This window comes from Emys orbicularis, chromosome 4 (genome assembly GCF_028017835.1).
Source record: "Emys orbicularis isolate rEmyOrb1 chromosome 4, rEmyOrb1.hap1, whole genome shotgun sequence".
Taxonomy (NCBI): domain Eukaryota; kingdom Metazoa; phylum Chordata; order Testudines; family Emydidae; genus Emys; species Emys orbicularis.
Window position 1 is genome coordinate 102,996,634 of NC_088686.1, and position 23,331 is coordinate 103,019,964.

General features: G+C 40.3%; 1 protein-coding gene across 1 annotated transcript in view; it reads left to right on the forward strand.

Moving 5' to 3' along the window:
* The first annotated feature begins 2,916 nt into the window (after positions 1–2,916).
* The window catches only part of STK33 (serine/threonine kinase 33), a 45,154-nt gene continuing 24,739 nt past the window's right edge, over positions 2,917–23,331 (forward strand). The window contains exons 1-7 of the mRNA XM_065404115.1: positions 2,917–3,126; positions 8,829–8,945; positions 10,635–10,748; positions 12,249–12,353; positions 13,468–13,606; positions 14,877–14,965; positions 21,463–21,547. Of these exons, the coding sequence (XP_065260187.1) occupies positions 2,917–3,126; positions 8,829–8,945; positions 10,635–10,748; positions 12,249–12,353; positions 13,468–13,606; positions 14,877–14,965; positions 21,463–21,547 (859 nt within the window). The remainder of the gene's footprint in view (positions 3,127–8,828; positions 8,946–10,634; positions 10,749–12,248; positions 12,354–13,467; positions 13,607–14,876; positions 14,966–21,462; positions 21,548–23,331) is intronic.

The following is a 23,331-nucleotide window of genomic DNA, read 5'->3' on the forward strand; positions in this document are numbered from 1 at the left end:
CAATTATGAATTGCACAAATGGGATTATATTATAAACAAGAAATACATTTATTAACTACAAAAGGTGAATTTTAAGTGGTTAAAACAGAGGTGGGTAAACTACAGCCCGTGGGCCACATCCGGCCCGCAGGACCGTCCTGCCTGGCCCCTGAGCTCCTGGCCAGGGAGGCTAGCCCCCGGCCCCTGCCCCGCTGTTTCCCCTCCCCCGCAGCCTCAGCTCGCCACACCGCTGGCGCAATGCTCTGGGCGGCGGGGCTGTGAGCTCTTGCCAGGCAGCACAGCTGCAGAGCCCGGCCTGACCCGGTGCTCTGTGCTGCACAGTGGCGTGGCTGGCTCCAGCCGGGCAGTGCAGCTGCCTGTCCTGGTGCTCTGGGAGGCGCAACTGTAGCACCGCCAGCCGCCGGTGCTCCAGGCAGCACGGTAAGCGGGCAGGGAGCAGGGGGGGTTGGATAGAGGGCAGGGGAGTTTGGGGCGGTGGTCGGGGGGTGAGGGTGTGGATAGGGGTCAGGGTGGTCAGGGGGCAAGGAACAGGTGGGTTGAATGGGGGCAGGACTCCCCAGGGGGCAGTCAGGAAGGAGAGGGGGGGTTGGATGGGATGGCAGGGGGCAGTCAGGGGCGGGAGGTCCGGGGGGGCGGTCAGGGGACAGGGAGCAGGGGGGCATGGATGGGGCAGAGGTCCCGGGGGGGCCATCAGGGGACAGGGAACGGGGGGGGGTTGGATGGGGCAGGAGTCCTGCGTGGGGGCTGTCAGGGGGCAAGAAGCAGGGGGGGGTTGGATAGGGGCTGGGCCACACCTGACTGTTTGGGGAGGCACAGCCTCCCCTTACCGGCCCTCCATACAATTTTGGAAACCTGATGTGGCCCTCGGGCCAAAAAGTTTGCTCGCCCCGGGTTAAAATATAGCAAACAGAACAAAGCAGATTACTAAGCAAATAAAACAAAACACACAAACTCAGCTTGTTTCACTAAAGAAATTGGTTACAAATAGTGTTTTTTCACTCTAGATATTATTGCAGGCAGATTACAGAAAGTCTTGAAAGGCAGCTGCACTGGTCTCCGGCTTGAGACTCACAAGCTAGATGCCCTTCCAGCTTGGGCTCAACCCTTCTCTCCCCAGTTCAGTTCTTGCTTCCAGGTGTTTTTCAATGTCTCTTTGTGTGGGAGGCAGAGGAGAACCTCGGTGATGTCACTCCCCTGCCTTGTGTAAGGCGGGAACCCTTTTCTTCCAGTGGAAAAACTGGCATTCCAAAAGGGGAGGAAGGGTATCCAGAACCAGGTGACTCGGACCCATGTCTCTGCAAGACTGTGGCCGCCATTGCTCTTAGGCTCTCTGGAGGACTAAGTTCTCTTACAGTCAATTGTCTCTGGTAATGGGCCATTAGCACTGTCATGCTTTCTCATTGTGGTACCTGAAGGGCTAGTTGGGCGTAATGCCGAAAGGATCCCATTTGAAATACAGATACATAGTCAATATTCCTAACTTCAGATGCAGAAATGATACAGGCATACAAATTGGATAATTGCATTCAATAAATCATAACCTTTCCAGTGATATCTTACATGAGCCATCTTGCATAAAGTATATCTCAGTTATGTCATATCCATATCATAAGCATATTTCCATAAAGAATATGGAGTGTAATGTCACACCCTGTGTCCACTAGAATTGCTGTCCCGTGGATTCCACCTTTCACCTTTTCTCATTTTTTTACTTGGGATAAATAAAGCTCTCTGTCACTTATTGTTCATTCTCTAATTGACTGATTAGATCCCCTGCAATAGCCTGTAGTTTAAGGGACTAATAAAGCATCGGAAACTTTTTAGGGTTGGCCTGTCTTGGCCTGTTCTAGTGATATCCTAAAGGCTGCATGGAAGGTCACATGACTCTTAGAACATGATTAAAGTGTATTGAAAAAGACGTCTCAAGCAAGAAGCCAATGTAGGATCAATGTTTTCCACCATTGGAAGTGCTTTGGTTTACAGCAGCAGCAGGTCCTTTTTCTTTTTCTTTTTCTGTTCCACTTTTTAAACTATTTCCTCTGGTCTGTTTTGGCCAGATAGAAAGATCCATGAAGGTTTTGTAAAACCGAATCTCTCCTTTTCTGCATAGTTTAATTGATAATGTTAACCAGAAATTTATCTTTCAGTTCATTGATCAGCCGAGAAAGGACTCTAATTTGATAAGAACCATTCCACAGTATGCCAGCTTACAAAAACCTCGAACTAGGCAGGAAATGTAGTATAACATTTAATGTTGGCCCTTTTTAAAAAAATGAGCAAAATATTTTTCTTTTAAGTGAGCAAAACTATTTCATGACCACCATTAAAGCCCTCCTTCATGCCCCTTTCCCCACCATTAGTTACTCCTGAGGGAATTCTGTGCCAAAAAATTAAAAATTCTGTACACAATATTTGAAAATTCTGCATTTTTATTTGTCAAAATAACAACATAATCATGCCAGTTACAATTATTTAGGTTTAATTAAGTATTTTGAAATATTTTAACAAATATGTTATATCCCATTTATGAAAAAGAAATAACTAGAAAATAAATGTGGAAAACAACCTTGCATTGGTAATAAGCAGGAATTTATTTTTCCCATCTCCAATTTCTATGATTCCCTGAACGTGCCAGGCATGGGTAGAAAAGCTGAAGGAAAATTTTCTTAACTACAACTTCTGTTTTTGCAGATCTGCTGTACAAACCAGTATTCTGTGTTGTACCAGTCTAGTTCCTTGTCAGTGTGGCAGACATTCATAATCAGAACATAAGTTTTTTTTGTGCCACAAATTCACTAATTGTGACCTTCCCATTCTTCTCCTCAGCTTTTTGTTCTTCCTTCATCAGTGGACACATTCCTGCCAGTCTTTGTGCTACCATTTAATTTGCACAGCAAGTTCTACAACACTGAACAGATGACTGATCTCAGCCAGGACAAGAAAACCATAAAATGCACCAAGTGCTCCGCTTCATTTCAACCAAGCGATGTTGTATTTTTTTGCCCCAATTGCAACAAGGGTCCAATGTGCTCCGGAGGTACTCTGCTAGAGACATCTGAGTTTTTAAGTTCCCATGATGACACCTTGCCTCACCAGTCAGAGGAACAAATCTCTTTTGTAACAGAGGTGAGCAGATTGGGTTTAGAGATGCCATTCCTTTCCATCCAGGTTTTATTTCATAATGACTAGTGCTCATTTCTGCTTAGAACAATAAGGACTATATTTCCCAGTGTGCCCTCATAAGTGTGTATAGTAGGACAGCCCAGATTCTAACTACATTCTAAAACATCTTCCCTATTCACAATGTTTTTGAAGCCTTGTACCTAATAATAATATTTCCTAGCTCTTATATACTGCATGTAACAATCTATAATGTTTTTTTTTAAAAATCCTGGTTCTCTAGAAATTGTGAATACCATGAGAAGAGTATGATATAACACGTTATGCTTGACCAGACCCATATAGGACCAATTATATGGAAGAAGCTGTTTCACTATTTAAAAAAATCTAATAATTTATTAGAAAATTTGCAGAACAAATTAACTTAATATATTAAAACGTAAATTCCTGATTTTTTTTTCTTTTGAAGAAAATGTGGTGTTAATATCTTACCTCAAGAGACACGAAAAGGTTACATATTAAATGGATTTAATGGGATTAATTAGTTAATGCTTTGAAACTGCAAAGTGGTTTATAAGTGCTAAGTTATTCATGTACTGTGATGTACATTTAACTCAGAGTGAAGATTATACCATATGAATATAAAATTATATCATTTTTAACCTAAGTTGTAAACAAATGTTGAGTAAACCCTTCTTCAGAGGACTTTTTTTTTCTCCCTAAGAGACAGGCCAAGTAGTACTCTGAGACAAATTACATTGTAGCCCTAAGAAATGTGTCTGTCAGACTATACAGTGCAATTAACTGTAAATGAGGTGCTGGTAATGCATGTAGTAAACAATCTAGAAAACTCTATATGTAGGCCCCCTTGACCCAATTCAGTAAAGCACATGCTGAAGTTCTTTGCTAAAGGATGGTTTGTTGAATCACGTCCTGAACAAGGATGGATTTAGGCACATGCTTAATAGCTTTTGCTGAAGCAAGGCTTTAAATAGAAGTGGTCTAATTTTCAGAAGAACTGAGTACTCACAAATTCCCTTGAAGTCAATAGAACTGTTGTGTTCAGCACATTTGAAGATCAGGCTTTTGATTTAGGAATCTTTAGGCATCCAGGTTTGAATATGTTAGCCAGTTTATTTTCCCCTCTAATCTCTTTCAATTATAGTAATCTTAAATGTTTTAATAGTACATAATAATAATTGTATGCTATATAATAGTAGGTAAAAAATTCAGACAAAAGTATGGTTTTTAAGTTGACTATCTGTCTTTAATTTCTCTTTAGGCCATTCTTATTGATGTACAGAGTTTCTTTCTTTAAGTATTGTTCCTGCAGTAGTTAATGCATTGGTTGCGGACATATTTATCTCAGAACATAATCTCTCTAATATTGAAGGTTCTAAAATTGTACAATTGGAAGCTTTAAAAGCTTTTATTGGAGGCGTTTGTATTAAATATATATCTGAAAAGAATAAAATGAAAAAAGCACTTAAAACTGAATGCCAGAAGAAAATCCATCATTTGGGATATATTAACATAAATGAGTCCCCTTTAAAGAAGCACTTCTAAATTGATGGACGCAAACTCAATATCCTTTTAAATCAGTCATATCTGAATATACCATCAGTGACTTGTTTTCCAGCATTTCTGTAAGTGGGGGGACAAAACAGGAAATGTTTTTAGCAAAGAAAACTAAAATACATTCAGCCTCAGTTATTCCTTCACTACGTAAATAGTATAGAGTATCCGATAATATTGTAGAATAATCTCAGTTAGTAATAGCAATTGTATATATGGTAAACCTATAGCTGACTATTTGGCCATTGGTATATAGGAAATATCCAATGCTAGACCTGTCAGGAGATATGTGGTGCTTGAAAATAAATGAGGAAATTGCATTAGAATGGCGATCATCTTCTAAAATATAAGAAACCCTTTCTATTATTTAATTCAGTGTCAGATTCACATAACATTACTTTATTTCAAATAATTTTGTAACATATCTCATCAATTGAAAGCATATTTTTCTTGTTATCAGGCATAATTATTGCAGATAATTATTTATTTTATTTATGACAAGCGTTTATATAGTGTCCATCACTTTAGTATGTGAGTAAAATGAATTCCTTCTAGAGTTGTTACCACTTGAAGCTGTTTCTGTAGGTCAGTCTGTGACCAGGAAAGTCAAGGGCACTTGTTGGACCATTCATACTAAGGCCAGCATTTATCCCTATTTCACTCGTATTCAGTCAGCAGCTCTACGTGAAGAATTTTTGTGTCCCCAACCAGGGCTATCCTTAGGCATACGCAGCATACACGGATGCGTAGGGCACCTGAAAATTTGGGGCACCTCTGGGTCTTAGTGTCGACCCACCTGCCTCTTCCTATCCCTGTTCTGACCCTTCCTTCAGGCTCCCACCACAGCTGGCTGCTGCTGCAGCCTGGTGAGTCTTCCTTTGGAGGGGATCTAGTAACTTAAAAGTGAAAAAGCCTCCAGCCTGCCAGATCTATTAGCACAACATTGAAACTGTTAAAGAGCCATTCAAGTGGTAATGAAGCCATTTAACAGGCATTTGCCAACCCCCAGGTATATACTGTCAGTTTCTGAATTTACTGACAAAAACAGTTGTGCATTACTGTCATATTTACTCAGAACATGTTAGTCTACAGGACCTTAGTTTAAAATTTGCTTTAAAATATTTCATTAGTGTGTTGCTGAAGATTATAAAATCACATCTCTAAAAAATCCTTCCATAGATTTTTAAATGCACAATCTGAGTATTCATCTTTAGTCTTAAATGCTTGGATCTTCAGACATATAGTTTTTAAAATAAATCCTTCAAAAGATCACCCTTATCTAAAATACACATGCGAGCCCGGGCTGCCGTCGGGCATAAGGGCACTGTGACGGGTTGGATCACAGAAACCCCCTTGGGAGCTGCCTCCCAATGTACCAAGACTACCCCTGCTCCTGTTTTCCCTGCCAGCTCAGGACTCCAGCACCCTGTCTTGCTGAGCCAGACTCTCCAGTCAGCTCCAACACAGACCCAGGGTCTGAATCACTTGTCCCAAGCTGCAAGTTTACCTGAAAACAGCTCACAGAAGTGTGCTTGTCTTTAGCACTCAGATGCCCAACTCCCAATGGGGTCTAAACCCAGATAAATTCGTTTTACCCTGCATAAAGCTTATGCAGAGTAAACTCATAAATTGTTCGCCCTCTATAACACTGATAGAGAGATATGCACAGTTGTTTGCTCCCCCAGGTATTAATACATACTCTGAATAAATTACTAAATAAAAAGTGATTTTATTAAATACAGAAAATAGGATTTAAGTGGTTCCAAGTAGTAACAGACAGAACAAAGTAAGTCACAAGCAAAATAAAATAAAATGCGCAAATCTACGTCTAATCAAACTGAATACAGATAATCTCACCCTCAGAGATGCTTCAGTAAGCTTTTTCTCAGACTGGACACCTTCCAGGCCTGGGCACAATTCTTTCCCCTGGTACAGCTCTTGTTGCAGCTCAGGTGATAGCTAGGGGATTCTTCATGATGGCTCCTCTCCCCCTTTGTTCTCTTCCACCCCTTTATATATCTTTTGCATAAGGCGGGAACCCTTTGTCCCTCTGGGTTTCCACCCCCCCTCACTGGAAAAGCACCAGGTTAAAGATGGATTCCAGTTCAGGTGACATGATCACATGTCACTGCAAGACTTCATTGCCCACTTGCCAGCACACACATATACAGGAAGACTAACAGATAAACACAGCCATCTGCAGACAATGGTCCTTGTTAATGGGAGTCATCAAGATTCCAAACCATCATTAATGGCCCACACTTTACATAATTACAATAGGCCCTCAGAGTTATGTTTTATATTTCTAGTTTTAGATACAAGAGTGGTACATTTCTACAAATAGGATGATCACACTCAGTAGATTATGAGCTTTGTAATGATACCTTACAAGAGACCTTTTGCACGAAGCATATCCCAGTTGCATTATATTCACTTATTATCATGTTTTTATAAAACCATATAGACTGCACAACGTCACAGGCACCAGTTCAATAATACTGCATAGGGCCCCATAAATCCTAAGGACGGCCCTGTCCCCAACACACAATCATTTTTAAACACAATTAAACTCCTCTGATTAAGAGTATTATGACCTCTTCATTCAGGTCCCAATTTAGCAAAGCACATAGGCACATGTTTAACTTTGTGCACATGAGTAAGTACTTGCCTTCAAGCACGTGAGTAGTATGATTGACATCAATGAATGTCTACAGCTAAGTACTTAAGTGCTTTGCTCAATGGGGCCTTGGTCATTAATTTTGGCTAATGGCTGTAATGTTTACCTCCACAAAAGATTTCAATGTGTCTGTGGCATTCCTGTACTCTACCATGCAAGAAATTAAATGATTGAGAATCAAACTGCTAGGATCTAGAACTCGACAGGAAATGGTTTGCTCATCCCATTAACTTTGTTGAGTTTTCAGAAATTTTCCTGTTGGGTACTGGGAGGAAACCAAGACCTTTTGAAGTTTTTCAAAGAAGAGAGAGTGCACCATCCTGGAATATGTTGATTCAGACCAGGGACTTGAGCGTGGATCTTCCACATCCCAGATGTATGCCCTACCCACCAGACTATTTGGTTTTCTGAGGTGGGTCTTTCTCAATCTCTCCTATTGGAGCAGTCCCACTTTGTATAAATAATTAAATATTTATTGGAACAGGAACTTGAATCCGAATTTACTACATCCCAGGTGAGTGCTCTAACCCCTGGGCTATAGTCAGTCTCTCTCCCTTTCTCTCTCTGGCCCAATGAATATTTATTTATACAAAGTGGAATAGCTGTAACAGGAGAGATTGAGAGACCCAGTTAGAATAGCCAATAGATTCAGACTAGGGACTTGAATCTGGGTCTCCCACATCCTAAGTGAGTGCCTGAACCATTTTGGTCTCTCTCCCCACCCTCCACCCCCTCCAACCTTCCTAGTTTTGACTAGAAAGTTTGCCCTGGACCTGCAAAACCATTTCCTGATGAAAATTTTGTTGAAATTGGTACATTCCCACAAAAAGTTTTGGTTTCGACACATCTGTATTTTCTGACAAAAACCTGGTTAGTCGAAAATTTTCTGACCAACTTCACTAGGAACTCTAGTGTGATCATTTTGTTTGTGTGTGAGAGAAATTCAAAAACGCAAATTAAAATTGGCAGTGTAGGACCATATGATATTTCCATAATATATTGGCACCACTTTGAACAGCCCAGTAAAGTAAATTGTGTTACTTGCCATGTTATTAAATGTGGTTATTGTGATCAAGTTTTTGAGCCACTTCCTGTCCAGTTACGCCCCTCTGTAAGCAGATACAAGTCTGCTGCCTTTAATGGAATAGTTCTATTTACACTAAAACAGAATATAGCCCACTGAATACAAGCAATAGAGACCTGCAAAAGACAAAACTTATTCTTGGTTTTTACATAATTCTGTATAGATATTTTGCCATCTTCAACTTATTGACTATTAATCTTGGGCTATGTGGAATCCTGTAATTAATTTTAAATCTTGTTCATCTTTTAAACTATTACATACTGTGAATTAGTGTATTATATATCTTACAATACTGAAATATCTGAAACAATCTAAGAATTTTTAAAATAGTGAATTGTAGTTTAATTTCATGCTTCATATTTTTGTATAAAGATGCCAAAATCAGAGCTAATAGAATCTTATAGAAAAATGCTCACCCAGTCAACTCGCAGCAGTAGTGCAGAAAGCAAAGTTCCTCACACACGAATAGATGATGGAGCTGCTATTCAGGTATGTAGCCACTTTTATCATTAATATCCTGCCGAACCTTAGGTTTAACTGTTCTGCATCAGCAGATAGAGACATGTAGCTTTGTTTGTATAACATTTAATCATTTCTGGGAATTTGAGCTTCCCTTTCCCCCCCAAAAAGAACAATTTGATCTTTCAGCACCTTATTCCTAAAATAAATTGCAGCTGTTTTTCATCCAAAGGAACCTGAGTCGTGATTTTCTGTCTTAAGGCTCATGTTCACTATATTTAGCTAACAAGGAGCCAGACTCCTCTGTTCAGGAGTCCAGATCCTTTCCCTGCTACCACTGTACAGCTATAAGACCTTTTGAAAAAGCCAATACCAAAAAGTCATTCTCCTCCTGTTTAAATGAAAGGATAACACTTTTTTTTAACAAGTACCAAAAAAAAAAAAAAGAGGTATTCCTGCTATTTTTGAATCCCATTCTTCTTGCTCATTTATCTCAGATCTAAAGAAGAAAACACGTAGTGAGAGATAGAAACACCTATCATCTAACTTCAGAATGCTTGGTTAATGAAAATTTGTTTTCTCCATGAATTTTGCTTCAAAGGTGCAGAAACCAGTGCTCTAAAATGACCTGCTGTGTGTGGTCAGAAGTGCAGCACTTCATTTGCAGTCCATCCTGTGTCTCAGGATATTAATTTGTTAGATCAATGAATTTACTCTTAACTGAGAAAACATCCCTGCCCCCCCACCCCTCTACAAAAAGGAACAGATCCAAATAAACAGTTCATTGATTGGGGCTATATGCCAGTGCAGAAAAGTTAACCAAAAGATCCATCTGTAGGTGTGCTGAGAAGTCTGTAAAGGGTTCACAACAGACATTTGTTGTTCCCTCTTGTATTTGTTTTTGTTACTTTTTGGAAATGTGTTGAAATTAACATAACAGGACCTTAGTACATTAGAAATATCTTGTCTTAGAAATCGTATCTTCGGAATAGAAATAAAACTGGAGCACAAACCCAGTAGTTTCCTTTGTTGGTCAGCTATCAAGTACTAAGCTTTTGTTTAAAAGAAAAAAATGTTTAAGATCTCATCATTAAGAACTTGATCCAATCACCAGTGAAGTTAGGTGATAGGCTTCTAATAGGCATTTAATCAGAGCCTATCACATTATTTACATATAAGTTTACAAATCACAGATACACAGGAAACTTAAATTTGCCTCTTAGGTACTGTAAGTATAGAAGAATTGTGATTTCTATGTATTTTGTTTCACAGCATATTTGAATGCTGCTGTTCTAAGGCTAAACTACCATTGAACATGCTAGGAGTCTTGCCTGTGTTAGGTCTGCATAATGTTTGTTTTAACCTACATTATCTATTATTCTTTTGTAACTGTGTTCAGCACTCTAATTTGTGAGATAATAAATAGTCAGACGATGAAACAAAATTCTTTATTGATTTGCCCACAAAATTTTCAGATGGAGAATTCATACTGAGATCTACATAACTCATCACAGTCTACCCTCTTATATCAACTTGCATTGACAATTGGAACAGGTGTTCTCTTAAAAATGAATCTTGGTGTACATGGGCAGGGTTCATCATCTCCTGTTAAAGAGATCTTTTAAACATTCCAATTCAGATACTTTTAACAATGACAACTATATTTTGCCATCAAAGTTTTTAAAACAAAATCTCTTTTTCTGGTTTCTGTTTCCTTAGCAAATCTATTATTTCGGAAGAAAATTAGGACAAGGCAGCTTTGGGGTGGTAATTGAAGTAAAACACAAGGAAACCGGCAAAAAATGGGCAATCAAAAAAGTGAATAGGGAAAAGGTAAATATTATGTAGATCTCTGATTTATTTTAAACCTGTCTTACTTTTCCTTTGATTTTCTATCCAATCTGTTTCTGCAGTATCTTTGTGCCTCTTCTCAGTATCTTTGTGTATCCAAAACTCACATTGCAATCAGTGCATGTATTTACTCTCACTGTTTAGTTGATATTCTCACTATCTCTTCCTTGTAGCAGAAAGTGAGTCACATCAAGTTTTAAATATTAAAAATGTAATATAAAAATGCAATTTGGGGTTCTTACTCCTACATAAAGTCACAATTGAAGAAAAAGTTTGCCGGATCAGACCCTTAATTATCCAAATCTATTTAGAGAACATTGGATGCTAAGTGAATACCATTTAAAGTTTATTTCTTTTTTGCTAAATAATTTTTAAAAATCCTAAATAAAACGAAATATTAGCTTAACTGATTTTAATGATGATTTACATTCAAAAAAACATATGAACATAGTCTGAGAGTTTACATGCCAAATTTCAGCCAGCAACCAACTTTTTTTTATGGCTGAATGACAGACCTTGAAAAGGTGAAATACTGTTAAAACTTTAATATTAGCAGCCCCAGTTATTTTGGTGTGTGACAGGCTACTAGCTGATCCAGATTTAGAGGTATTGTTGTATTACTGCTCATAGTTTTACCATTATCAAATTGCTAAACTGACAATGATTAATTCTCCTTAATTAAGTTACTGCAAACAAGTTACGAAAATATGGTTCTTATAATCACGTCTTATCATATGACAAGAATAGTAAGCTTGGGTCTGATCATATTTGGATGGGAGACCTCCAAGATGAGTAGGTTCTACTCTTCCATCCACGTCGGTACTAAGCCAAAGCCCAGTGTGGTGTTAAGAGGTGCTTTTCTGTCTGTTACTTTCTAATGAACAAGACAAAAATCATTTACGTTCATTTGAGATCCCCTTGCAAATGTTCACAGGATTAGAGATTTTAGCTCCTGTGAGCCGGCCAGCTTCCAACTTGAGTAATTACGTTTTGTTTATCTGCATTCCCCTGATATTCTTCTTCATTTTCTGTCTTGAATGTTTGTGTAGCGTTGCTGTGTGTGTTAAACAGTGGTCATGTTCTTTCCACGTTAGGTGAAGTAATTCCTTTTTATGTCTCTCACACATATATGTGTTCTCACATTTTTTCCATCTTAGGGAAAGTAATTACTATTTTCTCTCTCACATGTATGCACATGTGTAAATGTGAACACAATTTTAGGAAATGCTTCAGAAAGGTTTCTGATGGAAAGACTGTATATAAATGTAAGACATTATCAGTTGAAAAAGCTAAAATATAATGGTAGCAACCCCAAAGTACAATAGGATTTATTTTGTAACTCTTTTTCTAAATGTAAGACATGTTCATTTGTTTAACACATTCTGTAGATTTCTTTAACAGAAATTGCCATTGTGGAATATATATGGTCATATCATGAATATTGTCATGCTCTGTAAAATACATTTTCCATCTAAAATTAAGGCTGGAAGCTCTGCTGTGAAGCTACTTGAACGGGAGGTGAGCATCTTAAAAAGAGTGAACCATGAGCATATAATACATTTAGAAGAGGTGTTTGAGACCCCTAAGGTAAGGGTTCATTAATTGCAATACTCGGAATGCTATTAATACTTAATGAAAGGTGCAGAGATCAATAGAAGCTTTCTTTTCTGCATTCTGAGGTAATTCCTCATGCCTTCTTGTACACTCTCCTCTCTTATAGGACATTTCTTCTCACCACTGATGACTAGAAAATTGTGGAGAAATGTGCATTTTAATTTTTCCTAATTTTTTTCTAGGCTGTTCTAGGCAGTAAATATAAATCCTTCTGCCAGCAGTTCAAAAGATAATCAAAGTCCATGTGTTGTCATTTCCTGTTTAAAGGAATTAGCTTGCTGGCCCTACTTAGTTATGTGTCTGTCTCTAACGGGAGCAGATAACTCTTCTGTTTGGCTAGCATAGATTTGGCCTTGGTTTTTACATTTTTTTCCTTTTGTAAATTCACAACCCAATTTTTTCTTTTCTTTCAGGATTAGCTAGTTTATAGTCTGGTACTGTCATAGTGAAGTTTATTTTTTGTCTCGTCATGTTTGTTGTAGCACTGTGTGAGGGGGCAGTCCACTGGTTGCAGTGTGGCAGAAAACATCCAGCCGGAAGCTAGCTTTCCGTTTTGATTTGTCCCATTTTCTGAGAAATAGCTGGAAGACCAGAGCTTGATGGAAGGTCTGATGGAAGCTTTTTTGAGAGTGAATTAGTGTCATTTTTTTAGTCACTTACTTCACAGTTTGTGAAAGGGGGTTGGTTGTTGCTGTGTTGGACAGCACAAAGCTCAAGGACACTGTAATGATGGCACTGTATGATGTCCATTATAGTGGCACAGATCACTTTTGATGAGCTGTAAGAATATATTTTATCTTTTATTTAATTAGTCAAGGGTGCTCATGTGATATGTATTTACAGCTTTATTCGTAGTCATTAAAGAAGATCATGTTGTGTCTTTAGGTTTAGTGATGCTTCTATAGGATTCTCTTTTTTAAGAAGTTGACAATATGCTGAATGAACTCTTAGAACAGTCTTTAAAATCCATATTGTATTTTATTTTTGTTGTACATGTTCTTGAAAGTTGAGAGTTTGTTTTAATACTCAAAATATTCAATCTTACATATAAAAGAAAATCACTATTTTGGTTCTTTATTAATGTTAGCGGATGTTCCTTGTGATGGAGCTGTGCGAGGATGGCGAACTTAAAGAAATTCTTCACAGGAAAGGATGCTTTACAGAGAACGAGACAAGGCACATAATTCAAAGCCTTGCATCAGCAATAGCGTATCTTCACAAAAAAGGCAAGGATGTTCATTTCTCGCATTTATTAATTGGCTCTGAATGTCAGTTTTTTGTTTAAGAGTAACAGTGATCTCTGTTTATATATATATTATTTATTTCCTAGAGTACTGCTGTCCCTGTGGCCTAGGAGTGAAGCATCCTACATTAGCGCTTCCCCCCACTATTTAAACTGTTAACATTTCCTTTTGCTTCTTTGTTCCGGCACCGTCCATCTGACAATAACATGAATTTCTTCTTCTTAAGTCTCAACCACTTTGCATTACAGCATTAACTTATTTCAGCAGCCAAGTAAATAGTCTATTACAGCAGAGAGAAAGAAGCAGGCATGGAGTGCTCTAGATATTCCTTAATTGTCTGTCCTCCACTTGGTGGGATGCAGTCAACATCAGCATTTTAATTCACCCCAGAGAGGCATTAAAATCCTGCACAGTCCATGACAGAGTTAACCAATTCAGCCAGAAAACTAGAGTTCAGTGTATCCAGTTATTTTTCCCTATATTGTAGGAGTATGAAGATTTGTATTTGAATAACACAAAAAATTTTATTCATCTCTATATTTTGGAATTAGTTGGAGGAATTAGCAGCTCCTCTTTTTCTCCCACCCAGACATATGATTCCTTGTCTGTGGAATGGCCCCTTCTTTGGTCTTCTCTCTATTTTTGGTTTCAGAGTGGTAGCTGTGTTAGTCTCTATCAGCAAAAAGAACGAGGAGTACTTGTGGCACCTTAGAGACTAATAAATTTATTTGGGCATAAGATTTCGTGGGCTAAAGCCCAAAGTGCCCAAATAAATTTGTTAGTCTCTAAGGTGCCACAAGTACTCCTCATTCTTTTTTCTCTATTTTTGGTGGGCAGAGAAAGGGGAATAAAGAAATCTACAGTCCCATCCCCTTTGGTCTGTTGGATATGAGACGAGACTAGATTTATGAAAATATATGCACATTTTGTAAATCTATAATCCACTACTCTTTTCTATAAGATGTTCACAGGTCTGCTACTGTATAACACAGAGCAACGCAAACTGTTTTTCTTATTACAGATCATCAGGAAGATGAATCCAAATTTGATCCAGATTCGGAATCTTCATATAAGACTCCTTGGATCAAAGGGCAAATACTCCTTCCTTTTAAGTTTTCAGTAATGGAAAGCTAAATGCATTGAAACTGAAACTCATTTGAATGAGTAATTTCCACAAGATAAAAACATTTGTCAGAATATTTTGACTACAAGTGATAAATACATTTTTATTTATTGTTCTCTTCCTTGACAGATATTGTTCATAGAGATCTAAAACTGGAAAACATTTTAGTTAAAAGCAGTGAAACTGATGAAGAAAACGAAATGAAATTAAATATAAAGGTAAGATTAGAAATTGTAGCAACTCTTTGCTTTGAGCAATGGTTTAGATACCCAGGTATCAAAGTCAGCCCCCCAGTAGCTTTTGAATAGAGCCACTATATTGTGTTTTAAGAACACTAAGAAATCTGCCCAGCCTAATGCAGATATTATTAAAATGAATTATTTTGGAAGCTAAGTGCCACTGCTGAAAGATACTTTTTTTGGGCGGGGGTGGGGGGTCAGATATCGGTGGTATACTTTTAGGTCAGTTGAAACAAACCTTAAAGAAAGCATACCGTAGTAATCTAGATTTACCTTGGGATAGTTCCAAACTCTTAGTAACAGTAAGTTAGCAGGAATTCTAAGCTATAATTTTTAAATTATGTGTATTGACTATTTAATGTAAATGTGTTAGTAATTTAGAAAAAAGCACATCTAGACTAAGCCCTTGATTTAAATATAAATTATATACCATTCTAGGCTTTGTTAGATATTACTAAATATTTACTAACTAAACACAATAAAGGTACCATCTACTTATATCTATAGATTTTAATTGTAATAATTGGTCCTTGAAGGCTAATAAATCATATGTTATATCATATACTAGTTGTTCCCCATTTTAATAGCAGCTGCTGTGTGTTATTACAACCTCGTAGAATTGAAGTGTTGGATTGCTGATCTGCTCCAGTAGATAGTTGTATGTATCTATACATACTGCTTATCCATATAAACATAAACACAATATAGAACATACTGATTTATCTATATCATATCTCATACATTGTGTAATACCGATGCTTTTATAAAATGCTCTGGAAAATTCCATGGTACAAAATCCAGCCTACATGTACCTTGGTGTCCACTTTGCATAACTTATTTTCATTCTGAGAAACATAAAATTCTGGATCTTGATCTCTCCCCCAGTGTGGGACATGTGGGCTGCACCTCTGTTCCTGCAAATAACAGAGGCACTTCAGACTTGTCATGAGTCAGAACACCCATTCTGTTCTTACGCCCAATTCTCTGTCTCCAGCAGTGCAAATAGAGCAGTGATTCAGCCCTCCTGGATTATCCAGTCATAGTCTTGCTTTTATACCTCAGTTTAGAATTGCAGCAAGCAAGATCTTTCTTCTCCTCCTCTCTCTCTCTCTCTCTCTCACTCCCCTGTCCAGGGCACTAAGGTTTTTCTAGGCTCCATTCTTTAAGGGGACTATCTATAGAGATCTTTCCCTCTGTTTACCTTGTCCTCCTCATGGTAGAATAGGCCTGATGGAACAATCTGAAGACCAACAGAGAAAGTGAGAGATGGAGCTGTGGAGATCCTTTCATAGTTAGTGGCAGTAGAAGTGGTTGCAGGGTAGGGGAGAGACCTGGGGAGAACAGCTCCCCTGTTTTGCAGGAATTATGTATGTGCAAGTACATGGCTTATAGAAAACCTTGCTCCTCATTTTCCCTTTGTCCTCTCAATCACAATCTTCCTCTCCCTTTTCCTTCTCTCTTTCTCATCCCCTTCAAAATCAATTACTGCCATTGCTTCCTCTTCCCTCACAAAAGTAATTAATTGCCCCTCACCCAACAAAATCAGTTACAGCTGCTGTCAACCTCTATCATCTTTTTGTGGGACCCTCATGCTGTTGCTCCTGTTCCTGCTGCTCTCCTGAGATTTTTACATGCTTCCTTCAGCCCACTGCCTGAAGTGGGAGAATTGCTGTGATCTGTACTCTGCCTCTACCCATCACCGGGCTTTCAAGACTTGGGATATGGATGCTGGGATCTTCACTTCCCTCTCTCGAGCTCTGAGGAATGGTGTCTGCCTGAACCTTCACTATTCCTTTGACACTAGACGGAACAGTAACAGATACGGAAGGAGTGTGGAGGCCTACTGCAGCAGCCAGGAGACAGATGCTTCTTGGTGAAGGAAGAGGTTCTGCTCAGTGTATGGCATATGCCTGCACAAGGCAGAGTCTCACACACCCCTGGATTTAGAGGGAGTCCTGAGTATAAGGGTAGAAACTCCCTTCAATTCCTGTCCACCACAAAGTACTTCCCAGGGTAAAACTTGGGCCAGGGACACCAGGAGAAAGGCCAGACCCAGGAACAGGACCAATCCCTCCTTCCATTCCAAACTGCAGCTGGACTTGCATCCATCCAGAAATAGCACTAGAGGGCAGCATATTCCTTCTCCTGGCAACTTCAGACATAGGAACACTGGGGTTAGGGCAGTATGCTGTGAAGATATGGGCTCTTACACACCTTGGAGAAAAAAGTAAAAACATCAAATCATTCTGAAGGCATTTAATAGCTTTTAGGACTAGGGATAGATGAATCTGTCCCTCAAGACACAAGGTGCACTGGAGTCTACGCCATATAGTAAGAAAAAGATCAGGAAGAGTTTGGTCTGTCTAAATTCTCAAAAGGCTGAACAAGTTGATGGAAAAAGTTGAAATTCAGGATGGAGAATTTAACTTCCAGGATTGCAGCAGACTCTTGAAGGGTTCTACTGATATTGGTGGAACTGGCAGGCACTTGTCTCCATATTACCATCAGGCCTTCTCATTGGCAGTCACCAATACCAATACAAAACATTACCTTTCATTCTGTCTGCATCCCTGAGAGTGTCTATGAAAGAACTGACAGTGATACTATCCACTGAGGAGTCTAGGAACATATCTATTGATGGCGTACTTGACAGAATGTCAGCACCAGGCACCTCACGAGAAGGAACTACTTAGTGTCTCTCCATGCTACGGATAAACAAGTTTGTAATATGAAGAATTCTCTAATCCCCCTCTTGGAAGATTGCCAATCTGGGGGTTGAGAGAAACACAAGGAGAGCCAGTCTTCCTTATGCGATTCAGCAACATTCAAGCACTAATGTTTAAGGTGATTCAGAGCCAAGAGTCACCAAGGCATCTTCTACAGTCTTGCATGGAGATTCCTATATGGATATGAATTAACGAGAGGGCTTCAGAGATTAATTTTAGAGGCCTAGAATCTTTGTCTACAAGAGATGCAAAGGAAAGGAAAGATACCATCCAGAGTGATGCAGTCCCTCAGTTGGTGGGCTTATCCACATGAAGCCCATGTAATGTAAGATCCTTCCTTCACAATCCAGATACTAGCTTGTTCATCCTTTAGAAAACACTTTGAGCTTCACTTTTAATTCTCCACAGTCTCATTCTTGGGCAGAAAGTTGCTCCAGGTGGTGATCCTGTAGTAGATAAATACTGCTAATTTTAGGGGAAAAGGAACCTTCTTTCTGTCCTACATATCTTCTTCTCCCTGTAATTTTCCCTACTCTTCTCTGTATCCCAAATGTCTCCCTTTAGGAGAGGTGAGGATCCAGAATGGAAAACAATTTACCAGATGATTTCCTTTCTGATACTGACCTATCCCACTGGGTTATTTTTGTGATGGCCTCTCCTTGGGTCCCTGTGTATAACTATCACAGTTGTATAGGGGGGTTACTGTCAGGAGTTTTACATCTATTAACTAGTAGAAATTAAACATTTCAGTACACCTTGGAAGTGCTTGTTTTCACAGATCCTAGCAAGTGCCACCCACTGCTGTGAGGGGAGTCCAAGCTTTTATGCTCTGGATTCCCAGGGGTGTTTTATAGTTTTGAAGCCTGAATGGAGTTCAGCCACTGCCCCGGTTTAGGGGTCCTTACGCATGCTCTCAGGGTACAGACCTTGTATCTGGCATCCTTCCTTTGGAGTGTTGGAACCCATTCTCCACCTGCCTAGCCTCTCTGGGCAGAGCACTGACCCTTCAGGCTACCCAATACTTAAACATGCCCCTCGCTCAGAACTCCATCCAACAGGTGCGAAGCTTCTGGTTTACAGTTTAACTCTCAGGGTCACACCGTAGTTGTGATACCACACACACACTCTGTTCAGTCTGTCAACTTTATGCTCTTTATATTTAATCATGGTAAGCACAGGAGAGTACAGATCACACAAAACAATAAAACACTATAAACACAATGTCCCTCACTAGCTTACCCTTCCCTTGGGGATCATCTGTGTTCTGGCAGACAGGGTCTTTCACCCCATTGCCTACCCTGGCCTTGCAACAGCCTCCCTTATCTTACTCGGGTGCAAGATGACTCTCTCCCACTTCCCCTTCTTTACGAGTCCCTTTATAGACAACTTCTGGGGTTACCTGCTTCTTTTGTTCTGCCTTCTGTTTTTTCCCCTGCTCTCAAAGCCCCCTCCCTTCAGACAAATGGAGGAAGTGTCTTCTCCCAGGTACAATAAAGCCATTAGCCCAAGATGTTTTACTTTGAATAGATGATAGTTGAGTGCTGATCACTCCCCATTGTCTTTGGCCTGGGAGAGACATGACGCAGCCTGCTAATTCCTGATGGATCCACATCCATGTAGGCTTTCCATGACACAGTAATTTCATGATATAATTTCATAAAATTATCAACAATTCAGAAGTGGTACAGACAGATCTTCAAATCATCACACTTATCTCAGGGATGAAGGATATAGCCAGTTCCCAAAGTCCACTGGACAAGTCTGAACTGCCCCCACTATTTCCAGGAAAAGATGCACAGTCCACATCTCTCTGACTGGGAGAGAGGTCACGCACAGAAAAGAAATCAAGTAACAAATTTTCCATTTGTGATTTTACTGTATTAGATGGATGCCCACAAAGGTGCTAGAGATGATATACGAAAAACAGAAATTGCTGCACTTTTTATAACATTTTTTTTTAAAAAAAAGCTGTAGTGTGCCTTCTTTGCTGTGCTGTCGCATCCTGATGTGCAGAGGTGACAAGAGCCTCGCACAGCCCAGCACACCTTCTCTGGGGTATGCAGCATGGCCCCAGTACTCAAAGCAACCTTCCCTGTTCTCAGGGATGTCACATTATGGCTGTGCTGTGACAGAAGGGACTTCTTGCACCCTCTCCCCACAGCAAACAATTGCAGAGGGTTTGTCCCCCATTTATGTCATTTGTATAGCTCGGAAATATTGTGTGTAAGGAGGCAAAGGGACAGAATACAATGTTACCCTTTCAATATTTAATGTGAAGTTGGGAAAATGATTCCCAGTATTAAACACTCGGAATGAAAAAGAGCAAACAGCTAAGTTTAAAGAAATAAAAGGAAATGCTTTTTTAAATTAAAATGTTGCTCACTGCAAACATCTCATGAGATAAACCTCTCATTTCCATGAGAGTCCAAAGCGGTTAGCAGATATAAATGTAACCTCAGGTGTACTTCGGAACCACAAAATATAATGCAGCTACTCCCTAAAATAAACAATAGTGAAGAGTCTCTGTGTTAGTTCACTTTATATTAGAGAGACTTTCTAAAGTGTGGTTAATAGCTTCTCTTTTTTTAACCTACTCACACTCACCAGTTTCATATAGAATAAACCTCTAATTTGGTTTTTAAACAATAACTAACTAACTAAATAAATAAAAAGGTGTTTGGGGGGTTTTTCAGACCAATTTTCCCAGCTTCTGTCTTCATTTCTTGGTTCAACGGAGATGCTGGGATCCCACTCTGAGGTCTGGATCAGACCAACAGAACATTGCTCACAGAACTGCCTGTAATAATTGTTATTTTTCTACCCCCTGCCATTTTTTGTTAAAGAGCCAGCCTGTGAGGTTAAGGGAGCCACCAGTGACTTAATAAGCAAGCACAAACACATTGAGTATAGTGCAGAATGCGTCAAGCAAAGCAGAGTGCAGTGGACCCAAGCTGCTGACTAGCCAAGCAACTGTTTCTGAAGAGCTGCAGAAGAGTCTTCACCCTCTTTTCTCTGGTTCAGGCAGCTGAAGTGTGCTTTCAACAGCCCCTCTCCCCTGCTGCTGCCTCTTCCCTTTCAACTTTCCTACTGCTGTGCAAGGAACATGCAATCATTGCGAGGAGTGGGCCCACATGGGAGCATGCTCTAGTCACTGCTAAAGTAAGGAGTTGTTTTCTGCAGCAGTCCAAACTCTGTGTGGCTCTTAATAAACAGCTCTCTGATTTTCCAGAAGTTTTGGTTTTGTTCACTTGACTTTCCTTTCTGACTTCTGGCCCTCTCCCTGCTTACCCGCACCATGGACTGTATCTGATTATTGCCTCTACTATCTATAGTAGATTTTAGGTTAGCCTCCCAGCCTGCCCTATCAACAAGGAAAGCAAAATGATTAACAGGAATTTGTCCATTGTCCTTGGTGTATTCCTTTTTGATGACCTCTGGGTCTAAGTTATCTTGAATATCAGGAAAAACCTTTTAAATATCTTAGATAGTGGAACAGGTTGCCTAGCAAGGTAGTTATGGAACAAACATTAGCAGTGTTTGATACAAAGTAACAGACATGTATGAAAGGAATGGGGTAGAGTCCTTCCTGCTTGAGGTAGGAGATTGAGTGGGATGATTTGAGAGGTCCAGTCAAACTCCATTATCTCTGACTACAGCCGTTTTGCTACAAACAATGAACTCTCAGCTGGACAGAAGAACTTCAGCTTCATGTCAGTATGGATAGTTTCACTACTGTGTTGTTTCCTGTAGGTGACTGATTTTGGTTTAGCTGTACAGAAAGCAGGTGGTAGCGAAAGCATGTTTCAGTCTACATGTGGGACTCCTACCTACATGGGTAAGTTCAGCACTTTATGAATGTTTGTTTGTTCTTATCACATGAAGAAATGCAATTATAACTCTCCGTGTTCTTTCTTGCTCACAAATAGCCATGGAGAGGTGCCTATTTCTAAGCTCCTTTTGTCAGGAGCTTCCCCCTCCCTTATAGGAATCAGCATACCAGATCAGGCCAATGATCTGTCTAGTCCAGAGGTAGGCAAACTACAGCCCGCGGGCCACTTCCAGCCTGCAGGACCGTCTTGCCCGGCCCTTGAGCTTCCCCCTGGCCCCTCCCCTGCTGTCCCCCCACCCCCGCTTCCTCAGCTCGCCGTGCTGCCAGTGGTCTGGGCGGCAGGGCTGCGAGGCAGCGCGGTGGCATGGTTGGCTCCGGCCGGCGCGACTGCTGGTCCTGGTGCTCTAAGCGGCATGGTAAGGGGATGGAGAGCGGGGGGTTGCATAAGGGGCAGGGAGTCCTGGGGGGCAGTCAGGGGACAGGGAGCAGGGGGCAGTTGGATTGGCGTGGGAGTTCTGGGGGCCCTGTCGGGACAGGGGTGTGGATAGGGGTCGGGCAGTCAGGGGACAAGGAGAAGTGGGGGTTGGATGGGTCGGGGGCTCTGAGGGGGGAAGTCGGGGGTGGAAAGTGGGAGGGGGCAGATAGGGGGCGGGGGCCAGGCTGTTTGGGGAAGCACAGCCTTCCCTACCCGGCCCTCCATACAGTTTTGGAACCCCGATGTGGCCCTCAGGGCAAAAAGTTTGCCCACCCCGGTCTAGTCTGATATCCTGTCTCTGACAGTAGTCCGTACCATATGATTCAGAGGGAGGTGCAAGTAACTATAATGGATAATAATAATAATAGTGGAGAAGTTTCTTTCTAACCCTTGGCAGTTATAGTGACCAACTTTGTGTCCTGAAGCATGAGGCTTTATATTCCTTATAAACTTCGTATCCTATCTTGTGTAATGTGGATGTTCACAGTATCCATATAAATGTTTAATTCACTTTTTTTTAATCCTATTAAGTTCTTGGCTTCTCCTGTAGCATTGGATTCCACAGACTAGAAATGCATTTTGTTGAATTTTTGCTCCCAGTGTAACAAGGGTAACATAGCTGTTGGATACTAACAGATTACATGATTGATGTTTGTTCAGATGTCCTTCCTCTCTCCAGTCAGCTGGAGAGCAGGCTAGAAAGGTCTGAGGTCTTGCAGAGAGAGCTCACACTGTGGATCTAAGGCAAAGAGGCATCGACTCATCCCCCACCCCCCAAAAAGCAGAATCCCAACCCTTACTCGGGCCTTCGGCATACTCACTACTTGTTACGAATTAAAGGTCCTAACTAGAAACAGGAAGCTTGTGCTTCTAAAATTTCACATACATCACCACCACCCCAAACCTCCCTCAGATAAAATGGGAGGACATGGAGACCCTAGTCTTCCTAAACTTTGCAAAGGGAAAAAGAGGATTAAACACTGAGGCTATGTCTACACTTCAACTGCTACAGCAGCACATCAACACTCACTACGGTGTCGAGAAGGGTTCTCCTGTTGCTGTAGTTAATCTGTCTCCCCAAGAGGCGCTAGCTAGGTCAACGGAAGAATTCTCTGTCAACTTAGCGCTGTCTACACTGGGACTTAGGATCAACATAACTATGTTGATCAATGTATACATTTCTCACACCCCTGAGTGATATAACTGGTTTGACTTACCTTTTTAATGTAGACGTGGCCTAATATTGCTTCACATAGGAACTACCTTATGAGTGGTTCTATCTCTGACAGTGACTGGTATCTGATGCTTCGGAAGA